Below are 26,697 nucleotides of genomic sequence, written 5' to 3'. Positions count from 1 at the left end.
TAAAGTTTCAGTCATGGCAGGTGTCTAGTAATTCTGTCTCCAGGAACAAGCCAAAGGAAAAAGCTTGTTCAGTTACCAAATAGACAGCAGAGGGACAATTTATTAACAAAAATTGTAAGTGAAAAAGTTACTGAATGTTCATATGTACCTCAAAGTTCTTTGTTAGGTCTTTCATTCATCCAGGCAATGAATATTTGTTGAGCCTCTGTTTGTGCTAAATTCTGAAAATGTATTTACTTTTGTTATTATTATCATTAACAAAAATATCAACTGTTGGCATTTACTCGAGGCTGATTCTGTAAAAGGCACTCCCAGTGATTCTGTGAGGCAGATGCAGAAGTATATTTTGGAGAGGGAAAGAAATTCACCTAGGTGACTAAGATGACACAACTTAGTAAGTTTCAGAGCAAATACGCAAAACCTGCTCTCCAATGTAAGATCTGCTGTCTGTATAGTCCAGAGGTTTCTATGGCTGTCAATCCCCTTAGGATATAGCTATGAAAAATATATGCATTCCATTTATGTAAAATTAGTAAAGCAAAAGTTGCAAATATTAAGACATCAGGTTTTTAATACACAGATAACTAGAAAACAATCAAATGTTTATAAAATTAGAATTCCTTTCTTTTCATAGAAGACTCAAAAATACTTGCAAAGCTCTGACCAGTTTGGCTCAGTGGATAGAGTGTCGGCCTGCAGACTGAAGAGTCCCGGGTGTGATTCCAGCCAAGGGCATGTACCTTGTTTGCGGGCACATCCCCAGTAGGGGGTGTGCAGGAGGCAGCTGAACGATGTTTCTCTCTCATTGATGTTTCTAGCTTTCTATCCCTCTCCCTTTCTCTCTGTAAAAAATCAATAAAATATATTTTTTAAAAAATACTTGCAAAAAAAGTTTTATATCTGTGTAATTTGGTTTAGAAGATGTGTCAAGTAGCATTTTAAATTTCATTGCAAAATTTCAGTATTTAGAAAAAATTAAATAATCTTAGATTAAACCTACTCCTTTCCCCCAATATTTCAACTCTGATTATTATTGCTAGTAATGCCCGCTGCCAAGGTTGTCATCTACCTATATATTCTTTTTTCTTTATTTAGAACAAACAGGAAATGCTGCAATGCTTGTATATCACTTGAAAAAGTATATGTAATTATATTCTTTAATATACTTAGCAACAATGATAATAACAATCTCTTTCATTTTAAAGCAGTTTATAAATTTCAGTGTTTTCCCATATATTATCTATGTGATTCTCACCTCAGCCATATCCTCATTTTAAAGATGAGGAAGGCATAGTTACAGGGGGCAAGTAATCTCCTCTAGCTCAGACCTCTAGGAGAGGCAGTGTGGGGATGGAGCCCAGGTTTTCTGATGCTAAATCATAAAAGCTTGTTGGGTGCATGTTTGTCCTCCTTTCTGCTCCTTTTTATTTCCTCATCTCCATCTTTTCCCTTCCTCTCCCCTTTCCTTACTACCGCCCTCACACTGTTCCTTCCCCCTCCGCCACCCCCTCACCTTCCATCTGTCCATCTGCTTTCTTTCAGCACCTTTTACACCTCAGCTATGCTATGATTCACAGCAAAGCAATGCAATGGTAAAATTTTATTAGCCAATTTACAAATAGATATTTGTGTGTCTTTGGGGAATAGGCCAAGCACGGTAATGTAACCTCTTTGAGCTGAGAAAGTATTTATAGAAATACTTTCAGTGAGAAAGTTTGTTTTGTTCACTGATACAGTCTCAGAATTTAGCACAAAGGAGATGCTCAATAAATATCCGTTGCCTGGATGAGTGAAAGAACTAACAAAAAGCTTTGCGGTACATATGAGCATTCAGTAACTTATTTACTTACAAATTTTTGCCAATAAATTGTTCCTCTACTGTCTGTTTGGTAACTGATTTTGAGAATAGATATATCAATGGAATTCTTTGTTGTATTATTTTATATCAGTGTTGCTAAGTGCTAAAAGTACAGTGTTTTAGACACACTAAGCATCCACAAGATTTCAGGTGTACTTGCAGGTATATATATTTGTCTCTCCTTTGTCAATATACCACATATTAAGTCATTATAATTATATGTAACTAAGAAATTATGTTCATATTACCCTGAAGTCTTTTACTTTAGATTCAATAGTATTTTGTGTCTTTACATGTTAAAAGGGTTTTGGATTTTGTTCACAAGAAGTAAAAATCCTGTGTCAACTCAATAAACTTAAAATAATGCACGAAGCCCTGCCCTTTAGTTTTTGTGAACTGTTGCATTCAGAATGTGCAGGACAAATGTTCCAGTTAACAATCGAGCCATTGTAATTCTCCAAATGACTTTTAACCATAAAGTCACCAGTTTTTAAAGACCAAGAGGATGAGTTAGAGGAAAAATAGACTCTTTAAATTTTGTAGAGAGTAATATATATATTCAGATAGATAAAATGGCCTGTGTGAACTTTTATTTTTTTTTATCCATGTACTATGATATCCTGACATAAATCTATTTTCATTTTCAGGGAATTTCTATACTTTTTCTTATACTTAGTAGAATGAATCATTGTTTTGCCTTTTTTTTCTATTTTAGATTCAGCTAGGTCAAGAATTACCGCCATTCCAAAAGAACACAACTGACTTTGATAGGAAGTTTAAGTGGCTTCATGGTTCACAAGCTGGCAAAGGCCATGTTCTAAGAACTGATGATGCACCATTTATTCTTTACTGACCATAGACACACTTGACCTGATGTTCTTATTTGCAATATCTGCTGGCCTTGTATTTACTGTAAGGGCATGATGCTTGAGTACGGGCAGGAGCAAAAACAATTTAAAGGGAGGCTGTGTTTCCTCAGACAGCTGTAAGGCTAAATGGGAGAAATACACATCTTGGACTCAGACAAACATGGGCTTGAATCCTAACTCTGCCATTGACTGACTGCTAACACATTGCTGATGACCAATGAATATCATTGGGTCTTATGTGACTTAAATATAAAGGACACAACAGAGTGCCTGAACCATAGTATATATTCAGTAAATGGTTACCATAATTATTTTTAATTGCATAGTGGCAGAGACATATATGCAAAGTCTTTGCTCCCGAGTCTCCTAGTATGGGATTTGCTGTGGGCAGAAGGCTGTATGAAGGGAGATCCAGGCACATGTCACATGATCCAGAAAACTGGTTTTAAGCCAGTTCCGTCCTCCCTAGTAACAGTGTAGTCATATCTGCTTCCCAGCCCTCAGAGACTAGGGCTGGAATGCTCTCAGACACAGGTTAGGAGCTAGATGGTTATCTATTCTCTGGCCAAGAAGAGGGGGATTCTTTCATTTATTACCAAAAGGCTTGTGGCAAGTAGCCCTGTTGGGATCTGAATCTTAAAAAATGCCATCTTGGAATTGCCTTTTTAAAAAGATATAATTTATGTACTAATTAATCTAATTGTGTCTAGAGAGATTTTTTTATGGATTTCCTTTTCTAATTTTCACTATTTTGTCATTGAAAAATGGTAAACCAGGCACATTATGTCATTGTGCTCCCATTTGAGTAATGATTATTCATTGGCAATCAATGTATTATAAATAATATCAAACAAAGTGTTTTACTTTTTCTTTTCTTGTACACTTTTGCCTGCCTGTTCCCCAAAAGATGTGGGAACAGCTGAGAGGAAAACACATAACCAAACTTACAAATCTATGTGCATGTATTCAGGGCGGTTAATAAAATTGTTTCAAGGAACAGTGTGTAATCACAATTGAAAGACGTGCTTTGTGCACTTCCTGGGATTATGATGATTGTTAATAAACTCATATTCATAAAAATAGCTGACACATTATTTATGATGAAATGAGTTTCAGGCCTGATGTGAGGTATTAGTATCTACATCACTATATGAACTGCTTTTGCTTACTTATGGGTCAGTTTTCTTAGAAACTGTAGCCTGCTCATGCATTCCATGGAAAACCTAAAGTGTTGCTCTAACTAATAGGATGGTAGTTATAAGTATGTGGTGAAATTCTAATTTCACTGTGGATTCTGTGTGAATATTGCTTTGCAATAATGGAAAACTCAAGTTGACCATTTGTAATTGAGTATCCTATTAGTTTTATTAATGCATAAAGTTTTAAAGTTGAAATGTTTGGCAATGTGTTAAGAGCTACAAGCAATACCTTTAAAAATATTAGCTTGTTTTATGTAGACTAGGGTAATTTGAAGAGTTTTTAATACAGTATGAGTAACTCACTGATTGTATAGCCTCATAAATTTGAATAAGATATATAATAATAACGTAGAAACAAGAAATTAATTTGTGCAAAAAGTACTAGTGGATTGTAAGGAGAGACCTGGTTTTGTGCTGCAACCCCACCTAACATAGTGCCTTACAATGCGAGAAACAATGGAAGACCCTATTGCTTTTCAAAGAGAGATTGAGCCTTCTCCTGCAATGTAGACTTTGTTAAATGTCTCAGCTATCTCATTTTCTTATGGTAGTTTACTTTCAAGACCTGCACGTACAGTGAATCCCAGGAGCAGAGGTCAGTTCTCTGATCAGATATCCACCAGTATGCAGCCCCTGTGGTGTATGTGGCCAGGGGCAATCAGCCAAAGCATGGAGGAGAGCACCCGTCATTCTTTTGAGGCGCGTGCAGTTGTAGAGATTTCAATGGCAGTACACTTCCCTAAAGAGTAAATCTTCATGAAACACAGCCAAGTTTCCTTGAAGTATTTTTTAAACTGCTACTTTTTGTCAAGACCTAATATTCAGAACTTAATTTCCAAATAACACTAAAACTTTTCTTCTTACTATAAAAGATTGACAGTGGTAAGTAAATAATAATTCTTTTATCACCTACATAATATTTCACTTTTTTATTTCAATCTTCACTATTTTCACCCACATTTCCTACCACTATTGCAGAAATGCTTTTGTTAGATAAAATTCTACTTGAAAATTCTAAAAGGCTCAGCTAGGTTAATTTACTTTTAACGTATGAAGGAAGTTAAAATTGTATCTCCTCAGAGTCTTAGGAACCTGCTTGCTTCCTTTTTCCTGTAAAAGTCATTACTCTTTGTAAAATGCTCACTATTTCTTTAGACAATAATTCCAAAGAAGATTTGGGGCCATAATTTAAATGAATCATAGTGTAACTCAATTTGCACTTATTTTGCCAATTTATATAGACATGTCATTCAGAACATATAGAAGTGTATGCTGCTAATTTACAATTCCAGGTGAGAGATTTGAAATTAAGATAATGAAATGAGTCCGTTCAGAGACTTGTACTTACACAGGGCTAAGTGCCAGAGAGAGTGACTAAAACAAAATTTAGTACTAAAAGTTAAAGGAAAATACGAAGTCTAGATTACTGCTTGTCTTGCTTTTTCTTTTATTTGGGACTTGTTCTTCCCCCAGCATTCCTTGTGATATTTCACTTCTCTGTCTTAGCAGAGCAATCTGTATGTGGCAGCTTCCTGTGTATGCTCACTAGAACTGGATACTTTCTCTGGACTCTCACAGTTTCTTTTGTGTGAATTTGTTATAGATATAAACATTTTAAAAATTTCAAGTCCTGCCCTGGCCAGTGTGGGTCTGTGGTTAGAGTATCGACCCTGGGACCAAAGAGTCTCAGGTTCGATTCCCGGTCAAGGGCATGTACCTGGGTTCTGGATGCTTAGTGTGTCTAAAACACTGTGGTTTTGGGGTGTCATGCTTCTAGCACTTAGCAACATTGATATAAAATAACAAAGGCATTCCATTGATACATCTATTCTCAAAATCAGTTACCAAATACACAGTAGAGGGACAATTTATTGGCAAAAATTTTTAAGTAAAAATGTTACTGAGTGCTCATCTGTACCTCAGAGTTTTTTGTTAGTTCTTTCACTCATCCAGGCAACGAATATTTATTGAGCATCTCCTTTGTGCTAAATTCTGAGACTGTATCAGTGAACAAAACAAACTTTCTCAGCTCAAAGAGGTTACATTACTGTGCTTGGCCTATTCCCCAAAGCCACACAAATATCTATTTGTAAATTGGCTAATAAAATTTTACCATTGCATTGCTTTGCTGTGAATCATAGCATAGCTGAGGTGTAAAAGGTGCTGAAAGAAAGCAGATGGACAGATGGAAGGTGAGAGAGTAGGGAGGAAAAGGAACAGTGTGAGGGCGGTAGTAAGGAAAGGGGAGAGGAAGGGAAAAGATGGAGATGAGGAAATAAAAAGGAGCAGAAAGGAGGACAAACGTGCACCCAACAAGCTTTTATGATTTAGCATCAGAAAACCTGGGCTCCATCCCCACACAGCCTCTCCTAGAGGTCTGAGCTAGAGGAGATTACTTGCCCCCTGTAACTATGCCTTCCTCATCTTTAAAATGAGGATATGGCTGAGGTGAGAATCACATAGATAATATATGGGAAAACAATGAAATGTATAAACTGCTTTAAAATGAAAGAGATTATTATTATTGATATATATATATATATATATTATATATATCCAAAAATGTAATTATGTATACTTTTTCAAATTATATACAAGCATTGCAACATTTCCTGTTTATTCTAAGTCAGTGGTTCTCAACCTTTCTAAAGCCTCGACCCTTTAATACAGTTTCTCATGTTGTGGTGATCCCCAACCATAAAATTATTTTTGTTGCTACTTCATAACTGTAATTTTGCTACTGTTATGAATCGTAATGTAAATATCTGTGTTTTCCAATGGTCTTAGGCGACCCTGCTAGCAGTTCTCGTGACCCACAGGTTGAGAACCGCTGCTGTAGAGCCTAAGACCATTGGAAAACACAGATATTTACATTACGATTCATAACAGTAGCAAAATTACAGTTATGAAGTAACAACGAAAATAATTTTATGGTTGGGAGTCACCACAACATGAGGAACTGTATTAAAGGGTCGAGGCATTAGAAAGGTTGAGAACCACTGTTCTAAGTAAAGAAAAAAGAATATATAGTGGGGCACATGCGGGAGGCTACCAGTCCATGTGTCTCTCTCACATCAGTGTTTCTCTCTCTCTCTCTCTTGCTCTCTCTCTCCCTCTCCCTCTCTCCTCCTCCTCCTCCTCCTCCTCCTCCTCCTCTCTCCCTCCCTTCTACTCTCTCTGAAAAGCAATGGGGAAAATACCCTCAGGAGACAAAAAAACAAAAATTTCAAAGCCCAATCTGCCTACCACCTATGACATATCAACTCCTTACCGTTTTCTGTGTTTCCCTCATTTTCTTGTAGATTTTATTTGTGAACTGCCTTGTCCCATTTGACATATTTCTGTTGCTGCCTCTTTGGGATCAATCTGGGTTACAGATTTTGAGGAAGGAAATCATGAGTTTTTCGCAAATGTCTTTTATTATAGTAGAACTAAACAGTGGCTGACCGATGGCTTTTTTATATAATTGGATAGTGATTCACATTTTCAGGAAAATGTTTAATGCAGGACCCTGATTCAGCTTCAAACCAGAATATGTCTTGTGATTATTTTTAAAGTTTTGTTAAAACATTGGAATAGCCCTAGCCGGATTGGCTCAGTGGATAGAGCATTAGCCAGCGGACTGAAGGGTCCCAGGTCCGATTCTGGTCAAGGGCTCAGTTGTGGGCTCGATCCTCAGTAGCAGGGTGCAGGAGGCAGCCAATCAATGATTCTCTCTCATCATTGATGTTTCCATCTCTCTCTGCTCCCCCTTCCTCTCTGAAATCAATAAAAATATATGTTTAAAAAACCCCAAAACATTGGAATAAATATAATTGCTTGGGTGGAAGGTCCATATTTGCATGCACTGGAGCATTCTGACCAGGGCATGTTTTACATCTCTAAATCTCCTCATTTAACTTTGGGCTCTGACATGGTCTCCAACTCATAATGATCTTGTGATTCCATAGCGATCAAGGGGTTCTCCCAAATGTATTTCATTGTGGTTGAACTAAACAGTGACAGGCAGATGGTTTTCTGGAGCTACTGAGTTGTATTTCAAGGACAATGTTTAATGCAGTGTCCTGAATTTAGATTTAAGGCAGAGTTTAAAAATAGTTTTATTTAAGCCCTGGCTGGTGTTGCTCAGTTGGTTGGAGCATTGTCCTGTACACCAAAAGGTGGCGGGCCTAACCCCCGGTCAGGGCACATACCCAGGCTGTGGGTTCGATCCCTGGTCAGAGCGTGTGCAGACAGCAATTGATTGATGTCTCTCTCTCTCTCCCCTTCCTTTCTCTAAAAAATCAATAAAAAATTAATAAAATAAAATCATCCAGTCAGTAAATAGTGGGGCTGGGTTCCAATCCAGGGTTGTCTAACCCCAAATCTTGTCCCCTTTCTAAAAATATATATATACGTTTCTTTTAATTGGAAAAAAAACATAGTCTGGATAATGGCTTCTTCAAAATTCAATTTGAATTGGCCTATTTGTGCTGATTAAATTAAATGATGGTTAGATTTACCTTTCAGTTGATCCCATTGAAACAGAATAATAAAATGACTTTGATGTTACTTATCCAACATGAAAATGAAATTAGCATTGTATTTACATTTTATTTCTATTCCAACACGCCCAAGAAAACCCAAGGTGGATGGTTTGAGATTTCTGTTTTGTTTACCTATTCCTAATCCTTTGGTTTTTAGATTTGCTTGAAGCTGTAGAAGAAATCCTCCCCAGCCTCCCAGAAGACATGAGTGTTTGGGCGGTAAAAGATTCTGTTCCACGAGGCGTAATTTCACTCACAGAAAAACTGAGTACAGCATCTGACAAGCCGATACCACGCAGCCACCATGTTGCCTCGAACCTCAAGGCTCCGTCTCTTTATATTTTCACCTCTGGAACAACAGGTATGACTCATTTTTTTTCTTAATACCCAAAAATAAAGCAACAGTGTTGGGCAAATTTCTGGCATGAGTAATGGCATTAACTTTAACTCGGTCTAACTTTAACTTGGCAAGTCACCACGTTCACTTTTGATAGCACCAAGGGCCAAGGACTGTCCCAAGACTTGACCAGCTTCTTTGGCAAGATCTTTGCTAGCTTCTCTGTTCCTTAGATTCCTGGTATACAAAATGGAGAGATTCATTTAAATAGTTTCTAATCATCCTGCTAGATCAAAAAATCCCTTAGTCTACTTTAAAACAGTTTTATATGTCCTTGTTTAAAATGTTAAATCCTTAAAACAATTCAGCTGTCACTGCAATTTAAGCTCCTGTAGCTGGCTCTGCTGACTCTCCTAAGGATGACTGGAACATGTGACAAACAGAAAGTCTTGAAGGCATTGCAGGTTTGAGAGAAAATACAAAACAGAATCAAGTAACTAAACTCTCCCTTCTTTAGGTAAACAATAATAACATGCACACACCAAAAAATAATAATAATAATTAAACTGCTTAAGAATTCAAAAGAAATGTTACACTTAATTGATTCTTAGGAAAAACTGAATGGTATTTCAGAGGCTAAAGAAGCTTTTGTAATTAGTTCGAAGATGACTGGGGGTTTGAATGAGACATATTAAAAATATTCTGTTACTAATTTCTTGTGCACAGGTAGTATTGGAAGCAAAACTACGATTGCATACTTTTTTTACTTTTTTCTTCTTTCCTTTCCCTCCCTTTTCTTCATTCCTTCCTTTCTTTTCCTACATTTTATTTTATTTATTTTATTTTATTTCTATTTGGAACCTAACAATGATCTCTTTTAAGTTAGAGAGTAGACTATATTTTTTACTATGTTTACGAGCTTTCATAAATGAACTGGAAAATGCTAGTATGTACCAACTTGTCAGCATAAATTCAGTCTGACTTGGACTCTGGAAGAGACAGTGAAATTCTAGAAATGATCAACTTTGAAAAATTCCTGCAGTAGATTATTAACTGGTTTATCTTTATGACCGTTTTCTTGTGAAAAAATAGAAAGTGACTCTGGCCTTTAAAACAATCTTCTCCACTGCTCCTCCTCTGCAGCCTCCTCCCCAGCCCAAAGAGAACAGCTTTTGTTCTTCAGGATTAAAACCAGCGTGTTTTATACATTTGCACAACAGGCTGAAAGCAAAGACATTGCTATTTTTTCGTATGGTATTTATTTGTATTGAAATTATTTAGCACAGAGGTGAAAATTTTAGAAGTTTTAGAGTCCCCTTCACCAAACCAACTACACTGAGTACTTTTGTATCTTTCTTTATATACACACCTCCATCTGTCTAAATAGAATCTTACTAGACACATAAATAGATACATACTAAAAAGCATCTACTGATTTTCCTCATGGGAGGATGAGGGTTTTTTCTTCTTTTATCACCACTCTCTTCCTCCACTCATTTCTTTCTCTCTTGTGCAGGCACTTTCTCTCCCCAGCATCACACTAATATTGTTTCACCATAAATTTTGACTCTATTAGTATGAGTATCATAACTTACTAAACACTATTTCTAGCTGAGCTCTACAGTGTAGCATAAGTATATTTCTTTCCTTTCACATAAAACTCCCTCCACCCTGAAATTAATCACTGTTTTTGTTTGCTAGCCTGGTTTCCTATGCATATATAACTGGTTCATGCTCACCCCTTTGTCAAAAAGGTAACTCACCTTTGAAACTGAAAGGATAGTCTGTATTTTATCAAGCCCATGATTTTGGCCATCTCTTTTCCAGAGCCTTCCTCACTCTACTTCAGTCTTGACCAGTTACTCTCTTATAGTCCTGGTTTCATTCTTCACCGTATTCCTGGGAATTCCCTTCAACTCCTTTCTTTTTTCTGACCCCCTAATTCTTAGGTCCTAAGTTTGTTTCCTGGTTTACTTTTCATTTTGTCATAGCCCTGCTTTCAGTAGCTGTCTGATAAAGAGTGTTTAGGAGGTAGGGTTGATCCTCACATGTCTGAAAATGTCTTCTTTTTTCTACCCTTACACTTGTTTGTATAGAATCTAGGCTAGAAATGATTTTTGTGCAGGAGTTTGAAGACATACTCTATTATCTTGTGACTCTCAGTATACATATTGAGAAGTCTTTTTCTTTCTCATTTCTTATTCTTTATATGCAAACTGGTATTCTTTTTCTTTCTTTTGGAGGATTTTTAGAATCTTTTATGAGTTTTCATTAGTCTATAACATCATAGTGACTTATAGGGAGACTGGTCTTATTCATCCTTTTTGCTGGGAAATTTGTAAGCCTTTTTAGTCTAGAAACTCATGTCTTGCAATTCTAGTTACTTGAAAAAAATATTTACGTCCTACTTCCCTTCTCTTTCCTTTCCTATTTCTGTTCTTTCTCCTCGTTCCTTCCTTCTAGTACATTTGCTTGTTTGTTTATTCTTTTATCTTTAGAACTCTAACTTTTTGAAGATTGGCCCTCCTAGACTGAGTTATTAATTTTATTTTTTCTATCTGTTTTCCTTCTCTTATCTTTTGATTTACTTTTTGAGAAATTTATCTTCTAACTCTTGTGTTCTCTTAATATTCCTTTTTTGGCTATTTTTGTATTATTGATATTTTATATCCTCATATCTCTTGGAATATTAATTATAATAACTTTTTGAAAATTTATCCTCTCTACCTTGTCTTCATTTTCTTCATCATCCTTTCGTTTTGGGTTTGTATTGGTCTCTAACCTTTACCATAGAGGATTTCCTCAAAAATCTTGTGACTTTTGACTGACAGTTAATACTTAAAGTACAGACATCAGAACACACAAAAAACACAGCACATGCTGACTAGATGAGCTCTGTGTACCTGGGTGGGACATGTGGACTGGGTGGTTTCATTGTCCAGGACACTTTGTTGGGGGATTTATGACTGTCAGTGTCTCAGCTTTTACTGTGGACTATTCAGATTCCTCAGACAAGGATCTGGAAGGATAAAACTAGGTAAGGGTCAAAAGGGAGCTGGAGGAGTATGCAGATTTCTCTTCTTCCCCCTATTTGTCCAGTCTCTCTCTTTCCTGCTGTTCCCAGAGTTACCTTTTCCAGAGAATAAATCTCAGATCATCTACCAGTGTGGAAGAAACAATCTGGGGCTGTAATTTTATTTTATTTTATTGAATTTTAAAACAAATATCAAAAGCATATATTGACATTCTTACACAATTAGTTTGTGAATGACCTATTATACAGGGCAAGTTATTCGAATATCTTCTTTTAGCTCAAAGTCCTGAGCACCATGAGGTTTTATTGAGGCCAGAGCAGAGAAACATACAGAATTAGGCATAGAGATAATGTCATGCTTTATGAATACAAAACTATCAAAGGGTATAACAAAATCACATTGAGCCTCAGTAAGGATTTAATTGATATAAAAAATAGCAATGTCTTTTATAAAAAGCATTTCTCTTTCTCTCTTTCTAATATAAACTGATTAGAGGCCCGGTGCACAAATTCATGCACCAGTGGGGTCCCTCGGCCTGGCCTGCAGGATCGGGCCGAAACCAGCTCTCCGACATCCTCCGGAGGGGTCCCGGGTTGCGAGAGGGCACAGGTGCACGATCAGGGCCAGGGAGGGACGTGGGAGGTTGGCCAGCCAGCGAGGAACCAGGGGATGGCTCCAGGGCGTGTCTGGCCTGTCTTGCTCAGTCTTGATCAGCTGGACGCCAGCAGCAAGCTAACCTACCAGTTGGAGCATCTGCCCCCTGGTGGTCAGTGCATGTCATGGTGACTGATTGACCAGTCGACTGTCTGCCCCCTGGTGGTCAGTGCACATCATAGTGAGCAGTTGAGCGGCCTTTGCATATCATTAGCATATTACACTTTGATTGTTTGAACGAACGACCAGGTGACTGGACACTTAGCATGTTAGGCTTTTATTATATAGGATGTTTTACAACTCAAACCCAGAACTGAATTAAATTATTATAATGGTAATAAATATGAGAATTTTTATCAATCAGTATGTCACCTAATATCATAAAAATCATTAGATTTTCACAAAAAAATAAATGTATACTATTGATAATGAAGAAAGTTGGTGCAAGTTAGGAAGTGATGTAGCAAGTCAGGATTTAAAAAGTTGCATGATGGGAGTAGAGTCTGCTCACAGGCCCTTTCCGCTGGTTATAAGGGAGCCCTTGGATGGTATTGAATATTTCCTTACCACTCTTACTACTGCCAAGTCCTGTTTTTCCAGTATCATGAAAATATTATATTCTGGGACCCAGGAACAAATTCAGAGTGTATTTGACTAAGAAAATAATTGAGGTCAGTTTTCACACCATTAACGTCTGTGGGACCTACGACATTATGCGATATCTTGATGAACAAGGGGTGAGATTTACGTATATAGATTCTGTGTCAATGTAATTGCTTCATATACAGAATTTCTATAAAGCTCCCTATTTATAGTTCCATAATAATCTTCTATTCCATGAGGTACCTGGTAAGCAACTTTCTCAGCCTTTTGTGGGGTTCTGTGCGGGCTAATCAGCTTTCTTCAAGGCTTCACCTTAGTTCTCAGCTTCTTGAGTGGATGGTGTCAGTGATCCATCTGCTTTCCAAAATCTTGTTGCTGTCATCTCTAATTCCATTCTTTGTGCTTTGAGGGACTATGTTGGCCTTGGTTTGGTAGCCTCAAGGATGTCTAGGAGAGACTAGGGTTCATTCCTATTACAGATGTGTGTTTTTTCTTTTCTCCCAGGTCTACCAAAAGCAGCTGTGATTACCCAGCTGCAGGCTTTAAAGGGTGCTGCTGGATTGTGGGCTTTTGGTTGTACTAGTGATGACATCATTTATATAACCCTTCCTCTGTATCATAGTTCTGGAGCTATCCTGGGAATTGGTGGATGTATTGAGTTAGGTAAGTTGTTATTTTCTGTATGATACGTTTTCAAAATGCCTAATAATTAGAACTTGTATTTTTAAATTTTGAAACTCTACCAGTAGAATTCAGAATGATTGTGTGCATATTATGTAATTATACCATTTAATAATTTATACAATTTATTAAAAGTACACAATTTCATGATATGCTCAGCGTATTCCTAAAGTGGAAAGAGTAGTTCCCTAGGAGTTTGGCCATGCAGATGGAGCTGGCTGTTGACTGGGCTTTCTTCTCCATGGGCTCGCTCATCCTTTAATAGTCCACCCTGGCCTCCTCAAATGGTGGTAGAAACCTTTACAGAGAGTGAATGTGGAAGCTGCACAGCTCTTAGGGCTTATCCTTGGAAGTCACATAGATCATTTCACCTGCATTTTGTGGATCAAAGCAAGTCACAAGCCAATCTGGATTCAGAAACTGAAGGTTTGGGAAATAGACCCTGTCTCAGGAAGGGAGGCGTGACAAACTTACACTGGAAAGGTAAGTGCATAATAAGAATTGCTGAGGCTGTCTTCACCAGCAGTGTGCCCCAGACACCAAATAAGTCAGTTGGTGGCGCTTGTGACACAGTAGATTCCATTCATAAACATGCTGAGGTTATGTGTCTGTTACCAGCTCGTCCGGAAATTATATATAAACTAGAGGCCCGGTGCACAAATTCGTGCATGGTGGGGTCCCTCGGGGTGGCCTGTGGGGATCGGGCCCCAGCTCATGCCCCCAGGCTCGCAGCCCTGCAGCCCCACCTGGCGCCGCACCCTCACCTGCTCCACCATCCCGTTGCAGTCCCGCTCTCATCGGGGCCCATTGGGGCCCGCAGTGCCTCCACTGCTGCCCACTGCCAGAGCCACATCACTGATGCCTGCCATGTTCTGCGCTGCCCCCTGGTGGTCAGTGCACATCATAGTGAGTGGTTGAACTCCTGGTCTCCCAGTTGAACTCCCAGTGCAATGACCACCCAAGGAGACAATTTTCATATTAGGCTTTTATTATGTAGGATAGAGATCATTTACTACTGTTTATATGTCTAAAATACTATAAAGTAACTTTTTAGAGTAGCATATTTAGAATATGATCAATGTCCACAGTAAGTAAAGATGAAGGTCAAATTATTAGAGCTTTTCTTTCGGACATATTCATGTGACCAATGTGTTGCTAAAGTTAAATTCTGCAGTCATCAGTGAACTTTCTATTGGAGCTCTCTTACTAACCCCCTTACTCTCAACCTCAAGATATGGACAGTAAGATTAATGTTTTCAAATGAGCTTGATATAAATGGCCACTGCTGGATTATAAAATCCCTTGAACTTTTTACGTAGTACCCTTTTTTGCCTCTTCTCATAGGAGCTACTTGTGTATTAAAGAAGAAATTCTCAGCAAGCCAATTTTGGAATGACTGCAAAAAGTATAATGTGACTGTGTTTCAATATATTGGAGAAATTTGTCGTTACCTATGCAAACAACCTAAGGTAAGAGTAATCATTCTCATGGAGAAAAAGTAAATCCAGAAGGAAAAGTATTGAGAGAAAAAGTAATTTTTGTTTGTTATACTCTATCTTCTTCCAGAACATAGTTTAGCTGACTTACACAGATAAAATGACTTACCCCAAGATAAAATGAATATAAAACAAATCAGAAAAAAATAAAAGGAGAGTTATGGAGGAGTGTACTATTAATGTGCTCTATATTGTGGCAGAAAAAACAGACCTGCAATCCAGTTCACTTCATGTTTAGACTGATGACAATCTCCGTGTACATAGCATTCATCTGATTATGAAAAGAGATGCATGCTATGTTTACAGAAAGCAATTATTCCAAGGTTGAATTAAATAATCTTTCTAAATGCTGTTTAAAAAAACACAACTAACAACACTGATTTTACTTGTTTTCCTATTTTTGTTTTATTTTTAATAAGTGATTATATTAGAATATCTTTTTGTTTGGTTTTGCTTTAAATGTAAAAAATAAATTTTGCTTTGACTTACACTTCTCTTCCCACCTAAAGCAATCATTCCCACAGAGTTTTGATAAAATGCCCCCTTCTGAAAGTAAACAGGCAGAGAATTGCAACAGCCTGAAGTTTGTCTTTATTAATTTGTTTGCTTTGTTGCCTCCAGAAGTTATTTTTACTTTCCTGGTCTCATCTGTATTTCAAGATGCTTATTTTTTAACTGTCTGAATTTCTAAACATTTTTGAGGATACAAAGAAGTGACTCAGTAATCAAGTCAACACCATCCCTTGAAGAATGGTGATAGAGAATGCTTCCCCTTAGACTCTAAGGCTTAGAGACAGCCTGCCCTGTGCCTCTGAGAAACACCCTTCCCAGACCAGGGCATTTCTCACTCATCACCTTTGCCATTATCACAACAGTTTAAGGCATGGAAGGCGGGCTGAGATGTCTTCTCTGGTCAGCTAAAATAAGGAATCCTTCCTTCACCCACAGCACAGCTGAAATGAGATTGCAGGCATTTAAATAAAACTTTATTAAAGATATGGGATTACACAAGGGACATAAACACAAGGGAAAAAAAATGTGACATTGGATAATCTTATTTACAAAATGCTTTTATTTATCTTAAGCTTGGAGTTTACTAGGGACAGACCTCCTGTCCAGTTCCTGACCTACCTCCTTGTGGCAGAAGCCTTCTATTTTACTCTTTTTGTTTAGTCAGGAGTGCTTCAGCAGCTATGGATTTCCTAGAGCCATAGCTAAGACAGGGAGTCCCAGAGAAATGTTTTAGGTGATTTTTACCTTTATTCTCTTCAGGGAGACTACCATTATCAGGATTGTGATCTTACCTGAAGAGTCCCAACGGACGAATTATAATGCCACAAACCTGGCATATTTTCTTTTCTAGTTTTCATTGTACTCTTTGGTAATATGATCTCTGGATTGAGTTAATTTAAGGAATTAATGTCCTGCAGTATGATAAAAGCCATAGTACATAGTAGGCACTATCTAACGAACTTCCCCATGGCCTTTCTAACTGTTCCCCCAGCCACTCCTATTTCCTCTCATCCTTTAATAGAAACATTAGCTTTTGCAAGGTCCTTTGCTCACTAAGTAATTATTGAATGGTTGAATACATGCATTTATTATTGTCCTAAAGTTTTACCATCTTGTATAATGCTGCAATTAGTATTTTCATGCAATATAGTCAGCACAAGGGTCTCAGAAGTGAAAGTAGTCAGCAGACATGGATATTTTGGTGATTTTTATGGAATATTTCCAGATTGCATTTCAAAGTGGTTCAAGTGAATCTAAACAATGTGGAAATATGCCTATTGCACAGTCTTTTATCAGTACTGGGGGCATTAAAAATAGTATGCTAGAGAACTCAACCCTCCCTGAAGCTTCCTCAAAAGTGTCTGAAGGAAGGAAAACGGAATATAAGCCAGTCCTGATGGCCCACCCTTTCAAATAGGGTGGATAAAGCCCAATTTGCTTGGGCTTCTTAATAATAGTTTATTTTAACAAAGAATGCCTTGGGTTGTTTTTTTTTAATGGGGAAAAGATTATTTAACTTTATAATTTTATAGGCCAGAAATAAGTATATATTTAATTTCTTTATTAAGATTACTGGCAAGGTATGATAGTGTTAATAAAGATATTAATAGTTTGTCATATTTTCTATAAATCTTTTTCAAGGTGTTTTCCTTTGAATTTTTTATGAAATGAAATATCTTTTTTACCTCTTTGAAGTTGTAATGCACAAATTTTGAGGAAATGAGGTAATTTAGAGAACTGAGAATTGAAAAAGAATTCCTGATTGCTTTAGTTAATTAAATATTTTAATGCTTAGATAAGTTATTTGGAGGAAAGACGGTGTTTGTGAAATAATCTCTAAGCACTCACTTGTAGGCAGGAGCAAGGGAAATAAATATAGCTTTGCCCAAAGGAAAGCTTAATCGTTTTCCTGAGCAGAGATGCATTGTATTCTTAATCTCTTTGTTGGGCTCACACAGAACAAGTACAAGCAGTTCTTGGCATTAAAGTTTAGGCAAAGGAGAGTCCTCTGTTATGACATCTTATCCTTTCAAGAACTTGCTTTGTGCTGTCCAGTATTCATTCCTTTCAATGAGCTTCTAGGAAGGGGTCATGCCTACTGTACAACTAGAACAGCAGTGGATTCGGGTAGGGCCAGAGAGTGAACAAGTGATGTGGTCCACACCCTCAAGGAGTTAAAATCGAATGTCTCATAAGCCATGGTTAGAAGTCCCATAGACATTCATTTAAAATAAATGCTTAAGTAAAAGAAAGCAAAACCACACATTCTCTGAATATATCCAGATTCATTGTGAATGTCAGGGTAAGTAATATATTCCAAAGGAGATTTACCTGCAAGCAAAATCACAGTCTGAGTGTTCATATATACTAGTAGATGCATAAAAATGCCCTAGGATTGGCTTTCCTTGGCAAAAGTGTTTATCCACCCCCCACCCAATCCCAACTTTTTTCTCTTTTTCAAAGCTCCAGTTGCAAAAGTTCCTTTGGCATAAACATTGGCATAAACATTTGGCATGTTTATGCCAAACTGGTGGCAGCAGCACTGTCCTTTAAAAAAAAAAAAAAAAAAGCCAAGGTACTGTCTCCTCTTATTCCCAGAGCAGTGAGGTAATTATTCTCTTTCCCTGAGACTAGGAGAGCAATTGTTTCCAACCTTCCTTTATATATATATATACTAGAGGCCCAGTGCACAGATTTGTGCACCGGTGGGGTCCCTCAGCCTGGCCTGCGGGGATCAGGCCAAAACCGGCTCTCCAACATCCCCCAAGAGGTCCCAGATTGCAGGGGCCAAGGGACCCCACCAGTGCACGAATCTGTGCACCAGACCTCTAGTATGCATATAAGATCATTATATTGATGATCTCCTCCCACCCTCCCCACTTCCGTCTGAGATTCATCATTCTGTTCCATGTTTTCATGCCTTGTGGTTTCTGCTCCTGCATTGAGTGTCTGCCCCCAGGTGGTTAATGAGCATCATAGCTACTGAATGGTCGGCCAGTCGCTTAGAATTTTATATATATAGATATGCACACACACATTCTTATTGATTTCAGAGAGGAAGGGAAAAGGAGAGAGAGAGAGATAGATATATCAATGATGAGAGAGAATCATTGATCAGCTGCCTCCTGCATGCCCACACCAGGAATCAAACTGCGACCTCCTGGTTCATAGATCGATGCTCAACCACTGAGCTACACTGGCCAGGCGAATTCTTTCCAACCTTTCAATCTCCCAAGCTTTCTATGTTTCTGAAGCAACAACATACAATTTCTGATTGGATCTAATTTTATACTTTTTTAAGGTTAACACTGCATTTAATATGATAGGTGAAGAACATGGTAGAACTCTAGACATCAGTATCTGGGGAACTCCTGCTATAGAGTATATCTTATTTAAGTAATTCTTAAGGCAGTCGATAGTTAACCATACCTAGGGATATATCTAGGGATAGAGTCATATATGTCACTCATGTCATTCAAGTAATATTGTTGATTTTGGTATGCGGGGGTGGGGGCACACAAGGCAAATAAAACCTCTTTTCTCATGGAACTGACACTCTAGATTGGGGAGAGAGAAAATAAACCAGCAAAGAAATGAAGAAAAGTCATTACAGACAATGACAAGTATGGAGAAATTAAACAGGTTGAGATGCTAGAGAATGATGAGTGGTGGGAGTGGGACATTGCTAATTAGATGGAGTGGTCAGGGAAGACTTCACTGAATGGTCACTTATGAGATGAGGAACTGATAGGATGGGTAGGATCCAGCCGGAAAAGCTGGGGGATTGCAGTCCTAACAGAATGAACTAAAAACTAAGAGACCCACAGAGGACACAGCCTGAATGTTTGAAGAGAAGAAGAGTGGCTGGCCCATCCATGGACCAGATCTTATAGGGCTTGGTGGATCATAGAGAGGAATTTGGATTTTACTTCCATCAGAGCATTTGAGAAAAGATAAAAGCAAATTGTAAAAAGATGTACCAATTTGGATCTGTTTTGAAGGAAAGATAACAGGATATTTTAGTTCAGAGATAGGGAGTGAAGGAATGGAAAAAATCAGGAATAGAGTCCAGAGTTTTGGTTCAAACATCTAGTTAAATTGTGAACCATTTGAAGAAATAAGGAAAACAGATTTGAGGAGTGAAATTAAGTTTATTTTGGACCTGTTAAGTTTGGTATGTTAATTAGGCACCCATGTGAAGAAGTAAAATAAGATGTACAAATCTGGACCCCAGAGAGTATAGTGTGGGCAGGGTCTAATTAAAAACATCATGCATATGTGTGAAGCCTACTTTTCAAGTTAATATCATACTTTATCATTTAGGCTATAGACAGGGTGTGCCATAAAAATGTATACACACTTTAACAGCTGATAGCTCCATGTTGAAAATGAAGTGTATTTTAATAAACACTGCCTTTATAATTATTCTAAGTGTGTGTATACATTTTTGGGGACACCCTATACATATTTTCTGTAAATTATATCCTTTTCTTTTTTATTCTGTTTTCTTAAAATCTGAGAGATTCACGGGGAGCCAGAAAGCATCCTTATGATTCTGGATTATTTCATTACAGTGCATTAAAACTTTGACAAAATGGCCCAGCCAAAATCAGACTCACCACAATGGCAGGGCCTTCTCCCAGGAGCCTCACAAGGTGGTTTCATCTTAGTGCATATGCCAAAATTGAAGATAGTCTTCAGCCTGACAGGCTCACAACCCCATCTAGTCAGTGCTTGTCTTTAGATTAGACTCACATAAACCAGGCTCAAAATTGCCAGTTTATCGCTTTAAATTGTCTCCATGGCTCAATCTTCCTCAATATTTCTCATCTCTAATGTTAGAGAGCCCAGGACTCCACAATCAAACATTTTCTCTCTTCTCTCTTCTCTCCTTCCCTGAACATGTTCCTGGCTGCAAATATCTTCCTCAACTTAACTCAAGTTTACATCTTCAGCCCTGTCTTCTGTCTTGATTTCAAGTTGTATATGTCTGGATTCCCACTTAATAGCTTCACTTAGAAATCTAATTGATATCTTCTGTCAAAAATGGCGAGAGCCTAACTTTTTACCAACTCCATTAAAATCTACTCCTTGCCACCTTGACCTTCTCAGTTAATGACAACTCCATCTTTCCAGGTATTCAGTCACAAAATCTCTGGTATCCCCTTGAAATTTCTTTTTCTCACACCCCTGTCTAATCCATGAGCAAATCTTGCAGATCCTACTTTCAAATATATCCACAGTCAAACCTCAATTTACCACCTACCTTCTACTCTCATCTAAGTCAGCACTACTTCCTGCCTCAAATTTTAGCAATAGCCTCTTCCTTATTCCACGTTTGGAATAGTAGTTCATATGATTCTATTAAAATGTAACTCAGATTATGTTACTTCTCTACCCAGTTCCCTCAGATGGTTTACTTGAAAGAAAACCCAAATTCCCTGAGCATGGACCACATGCTCTAGGTAATCTGCTCCCCTGCTGGGACCTCCCCTGACCCCTCCTCCCGCCTCTACCCCCAACACATTCTCCTCCTTGTTCATGCTGCTGCAGCCTCACCGGCCTCCTTGCTTTTCCTTCAATGCACCAGGACTGTCAGTTTCACCCCATTGAATATTCCCCCAGATATTTATGTGGCTCATCCTCTAACCCTCCTAGCAAGTGTCTTGTCTGGCCACAACCCTTATTGATGTCTGGTATGGTCACCTTACCAACTCAGATGGACCCCAAAAGCTAAATTTGTTCTGTTGATGCCACCAGGAGAATATGAACAGGCTTATTGCTCACATAAAAGGGCTTCCTGGGGAAGGCAGGGTGGACTCCCAAGCATGTCCAAAAATGACTTGAAAGAGACTGGTTCAGCTTTCATTGTGATAAGCAGGCAGCACTGGGGCGAGGAGTCCTGTGCATACAGAACTGCTTGTATGCTTTGTGGTACCAACGGGAGGAGCACAGGGCTTTCCCATTAGCTTGCCAGATGTGGGCAGAAGAGGAAAGGGGACTGACTGGTGTGGCTGGAAAGTCATCAGTAGTCAAACATCACGAATGGAGTCAGACTCTTCATTTCAATGTGTGTCTCCTTGTCTTCTTTCACTGCTTTATTTTTCTTCATATAAGTTATTAACCCGTTACACATTACCCCTACATTACCCACACACACTATAAGTTTCAGGAAAGCAGAGAGTTCATGTTTTTTCTCTATATAATTGTATCCTCAGTACCGACAGTGGTGTCTGACATACAGTAGGTGCTCAATGAAAATTCGGAGAATTATATTTTAGAAATCAAGTACTATAACAAGCCCAGTTGCTGGGAGACTCATGTGCTCAGGACCAACCCAGTCTTTCCCTAGTCCTAGACCTGCAAGGGAAGTCGGTTATAATCAGGAAGTCGGAGTTCCTAAGGAGGACAGAAGCAAAGAGGGAGTTTAGATAAATCAGAGTTGCATCATCGCATGGAGGGAGCCAGGCCATTGCTGCATCCAGCTCACAGCTCATGGGCACCTGCACTTTCAGAACATTTCATTCATGAATCGTGGTTGGGGCTCCGGTGACCCTTTTCCTGGGTTTCCAGGGAAGAGCAAGCTCCCTTGAAGTCTACAGTGTGTTTTTTTTTTCAGGTGAGTCAGCACAGCCATTCAGATTAGAGGCAAGTCTTGCAGACTCTAAGAGCTGCTCTTTCTTTTAAGGCAACTTTGAAATGTCTCTGGTCTGAAGCATTGTTTTCCTTCCACTTTCAGTTCTCCCCAGGGCTGCCAGGAGAGAAAGCACCTGTTCAGAATACGTGGTCTGTAAATGGCAATACCATTACTATTACAGCTAGAAAATGAGCATGAAATAAGCCCACAGTGTGCTTGCTTTTTGCTGTAACACTTGAGATCACAGAGGTCTTTTCAAACTATTATTTATGCCTTAAGATGATTTGTGAACTGATGGCTGTCATCTCTGAAACCATGGCCTGCCCAGACCCAGGCTGCAGAGGCAGCATGATAAAGACTTTCAGGGGACACCGGAGCCCACACTGGCTTAGCCTGGAGGCTTCTCATTTTATGTCCTGGGCTCCCATCCTCTCTCAAAAGAAGCCCTCACCCTCTCCCACTACCATGCCTTTCCTGCTTCAGTATAAGAAATCCTGCTATTTTGTATGGGGGGGGGGCGGTAAATGGGAGGGGGTACCCCAGGATTCTCTGATACCCTATTTGTATTTAATGTTATTTTGTACCTATTCTGTAATAACTACTTGGCTTGCTATCAATATGTTTTCGATGTATATTAGTGTCTGTGAAGGAAGTGAACCGTTGGAATATGTAGTTACTGTTATGGGATATGTTGGTGTGCATATGCAATTATCAGTGAGTTTTAAGAAAAAGAGGTCTTAAATTAAATAGAATCAAGATGGAACAATTATAATCCCTAACATACGTTGTTATATATTTTAGATGATACTTTAGGAATTAGATCATACTTTTGTTTTGGGCATTAAGCAGCTAGTTTTCCAGGGTTGAAGGTAGAAACCTTTGTTTTCACTATGAATTTATGTTTCTTTTCTGTCTTTCCATCTGTTAACAAACAGTACAGTTTTTGTTTACTGAGAAATCAAAGTTGATACAAAATTACCTGTATTTAAACAGAACTTCCCGAGTTTCAACTTCTCATAGGCATATAAAGAGGCCATTCAGCTTGGTGTGTTATAGATTCTCTGAGTAGGATTAAGCACATATTCTGGAAGAAAGAGACTTTGTTTCTAGCAGGGCATTGTTAGAGGCCTGCTATCTCCGGCCACTGAATAAATAAATCTGTGACACAGTAGGAGGTAACTGTAGGTCAATCACTGCATCACATATAACTGGTCAACAGGTCCCAAAAAAGGTTTTGAAGAAACATGAGCCTTAGTTCAAATCAGTATGACCCTTTTACTGGTACTGTCACATCAATTTGTTGCATGGCGGGCACTGAAAGCCAGAGGAAACTGGTCTGCTGAAATCCAAAATTTGGGGGCAATATTAAAACCCCTGACGCATTCAGCAAATTCTCTTTTAAATTCTACTAGTAAATGGGATTTTAAGTGGCTGAAGATAAAATTAGTATTTTCGCCCTAACCAGTTGGCTCAATGGATAGACCATTGGCCTACGGACTGAAGGGTCCCAGGTTCGATTCCGGTTGAGAGCATGTGCCTTGGTTGTGGGCATATCCCCAGTAGGGGGTGTGCAGGAGGCAGCTGATTGATGTTTCTCTTTCACTGTTGTTTCTAACTCTCTATCCCTCTCCCTTCCTCTCTGTAAAAAAGCAGTAAAATATTTTTAAAAATTAGTACTTTCTATCTATATATATAAAAGCCTTATATGCTAATTGTCCCTCCTACTGTTCAACCATTCGACCAGTTGCTATGGCTCACACTGACCACCAGGGGGCAGATGCTCCAACCAGTAGGTTAGCTTGCTGCTGGGGTCTGGCTGATCAGGACTGGGCCAGATGGCTGGACACACCCTGGAGCCCTCCTGCGGTCCCTCCCAGCCCCCAGCCTGCGGGGATCAGGCCGAAACTGGCTCTCTGATATCCCCCGAGGGGTCCCAGATTGTGAGAGGGTGCAGGCCAGGCCGAGGGACCCCACCGGTACACAAATCCGTGCACCAGGCCTCTAGTATATCATAAAATGGCTTACTCTATACATGTGTGGGAGTGTGTCAACATTGAAACACTAACTACTAATTAGAAACTCATGTTTTGATTGCTTCCTATTACTGAAATCATGGAGAAATGCTTGAAAAAATAGAGCATGGGTTTTAAGGGTTTTTTAAAGCTGGTTTTCTCCTTACCCCCCCCCCTTCTTTTTTTTCCTTCCTTTCTTCCCTCCCTTCCTTTCTTGAATCTGCCTTCCCTACCTTTCTTTCTTACTTTTACAAATGGATTGTGTATGTCTCTTATGCACCAGGCATGGTCCTAGGCCAGTGGTCGGCAAACTCATTAGTCAACAGAGCGGCAAACGGCGGCTCGCGAGCCGCATGTGGCTCGCAAGCTGCAGTTTGCCGACCACTGTCCTAGGCAATTGATACAGCAGAGGATAGAACAGGCAACAGTCCCTGCCCACACAGTGCTTACATTTTAATGTATTCAAATTCTGTCCATTTGGTTCATGATCTTGGACATGAACTTCATTAGCTCAATGTGCAAAATGGGAATAATGCTTCTTATTGTATAGGGCAGTGGTCGGCAAACCGCGGCTCACGAGCCACATGCAACTCTTTGGCCCCTTGAGTGTGACTCTTCCACAAAGTACCACGTGCGGGCACGCACGTACAGTGCGATTGAAACTTTGTGGCCCATGCGCAGAAGTCGGTTTTCGGCCTGGGCGAGTCTATTTTGAAGAAGTGGCATTAGAATACTCAAGGGGCCAAAGAGCCTCCTGTGGCTCACGAGCCACAGTTTGCCTACCACTGGTATAGGGCATGGTGGTGATTAAAATGAGATAATGCCTGAGCTCCTGGACATAGAGCTCAAACATATTCACTCCCATTGCTTTTCCTGATCGGGCTGCAAACATGTTTCTTATTCCTGTCCCGCACATCCTGCACTCCGGATTTCTGTATTTGCTCTCTTTCTTGGTCTCTCTCTCTACCTCGATTTCTGTTCGTATGTCTTTCTGTTTGCATCTCTTTCTGTGTGTCTCAATACTTGTGCAACTGTGTCAACATATTTGGGTGTGGCTCTCTCTCTCTCTTCCAATATCTTCCTCTGTGTCCAGATTTGTTTGGGGTGTATGTGTTTTGTTTTGTTTTTCTGTGTGTGTGTGAGAGAGAGCGAGAGCGAGCGAGAGAGAGAGAGAGAGAGAGAGAGAGAGAGAGAGAATATCTCTCTGTGTGAATGTGTCTTTGTCTCTGTATCTCATTCTCAGTGTGTGGGTCTCTGTCTCTGTGAATGTGCCTCACTTTGCATCCCTGTATGAGTGTGTGAGTGTCTCTGCATCTCTGTTTCTCGTAGACTGTGGGTCTCTGTGCATACTTCACTCTGTGCCTATGTTTCTATGTACTACCTCTGTTTCACTCTTTGTTTTGTTTGTATTCTCTGTCACTGTCTCTCCTCTTGCTCTTTGTGTCTCTCTTGCTTTCTTTCTCTTTCGGTCTTTTTCACTTTCTTTCACTTTCATTCTGTCTTTCCTGCTTTCCATTTGTCTGTGTCTCTCATGCGCGCTCTCTGACTCTATCCATCTCTTTGTCTCTCTGTCCCTCAGTCTCTGCCACACTGTTTCTTTCCATTGTGTATGTGTATATGCAGGTGTTATATATCCATTCATTCACTTAATTGTACTCATATTTATGCATCCATGCTCTCTTCATTCCATTCCCAGTGATATCCAGTGACATTTAGGTAGTAACCTCAGGGTTCAGGGAGAATTAAAGGGAATGGGAATTTGTTCTAAAGAAAGCTCGAGGGAATTGATGAACAGAGAAGGGGATTTTTAAAATTATAGATGGGTGTTATGAAGACTTGGTTCTATTTTAGACAATGCACTGCTAGTTTCACAGCAATTTCAAAATGGACACATACAACCAAATATAATGAGGAACCTTCAGACCCTCCTCTCAATTTCCATGTTTTCCAGGGTCACTTTTTAAGGCTCCTTTTGCCAATTCTGATGATTTTTTCTCCCTCACCCTTGTCATTCTGCTGACTCTCCTTTTTCTTTTTTTTTTTCTTTTTTTTATTCTTGGAACACTCTTGCATTTATGTTTTTATTTTTTTATTTAATAAATTTTTATTGTTCAGATTATTACAATTGTTCCTCTTTTTCCCCCCCCCCATAGCTCCCCTCCACCTGGTTCCCACACGACCCTCTGCCCTTACCTTCCCCCACTGTCCTCATCCATAGGTGTACGACCTTTCTCCAGACTCTTCCCGCACCCACCACACCCCTTTCCAGCTGAGAAT

At 39.1% G+C, this 26,697-nt stretch overlaps 1 protein-coding gene across 1 annotated transcript in view; it reads left to right on the top strand.

Moving 5' to 3' along the window:
- Nucleotides 1-26,697, top strand: part of LOC308254423 (long-chain fatty acid transport protein 6-like) — a 57,134-nt gene that overhangs the window by 4,542 nt on the left and 25,895 nt on the right. The window contains exons 2-4 of the mRNA XM_080680513.1: nucleotides 8,610-8,813; nucleotides 13,586-13,744; nucleotides 15,107-15,231. Of these exons, the coding sequence (XP_080536639.1) occupies nucleotides 8,610-8,813; nucleotides 13,586-13,744; nucleotides 15,107-15,231 (488 nt within the window). The remainder of the gene's footprint in view (nucleotides 1-8,609; nucleotides 8,814-13,585; nucleotides 13,745-15,106; nucleotides 15,232-26,697) is intronic.

Source organism: Plecotus auritus, assembly GCF_963455305.1.
Source record: "Plecotus auritus genome assembly, chromosome: 7".
NCBI lineage: Eukaryota > Metazoa > Chordata > Mammalia > Chiroptera > Vespertilionidae > Plecotus > Plecotus auritus.
The sequence above is the reverse complement of the archived record's forward strand: the minus strand, read 5'-3'. Positions and strand labels throughout refer to the sequence as shown.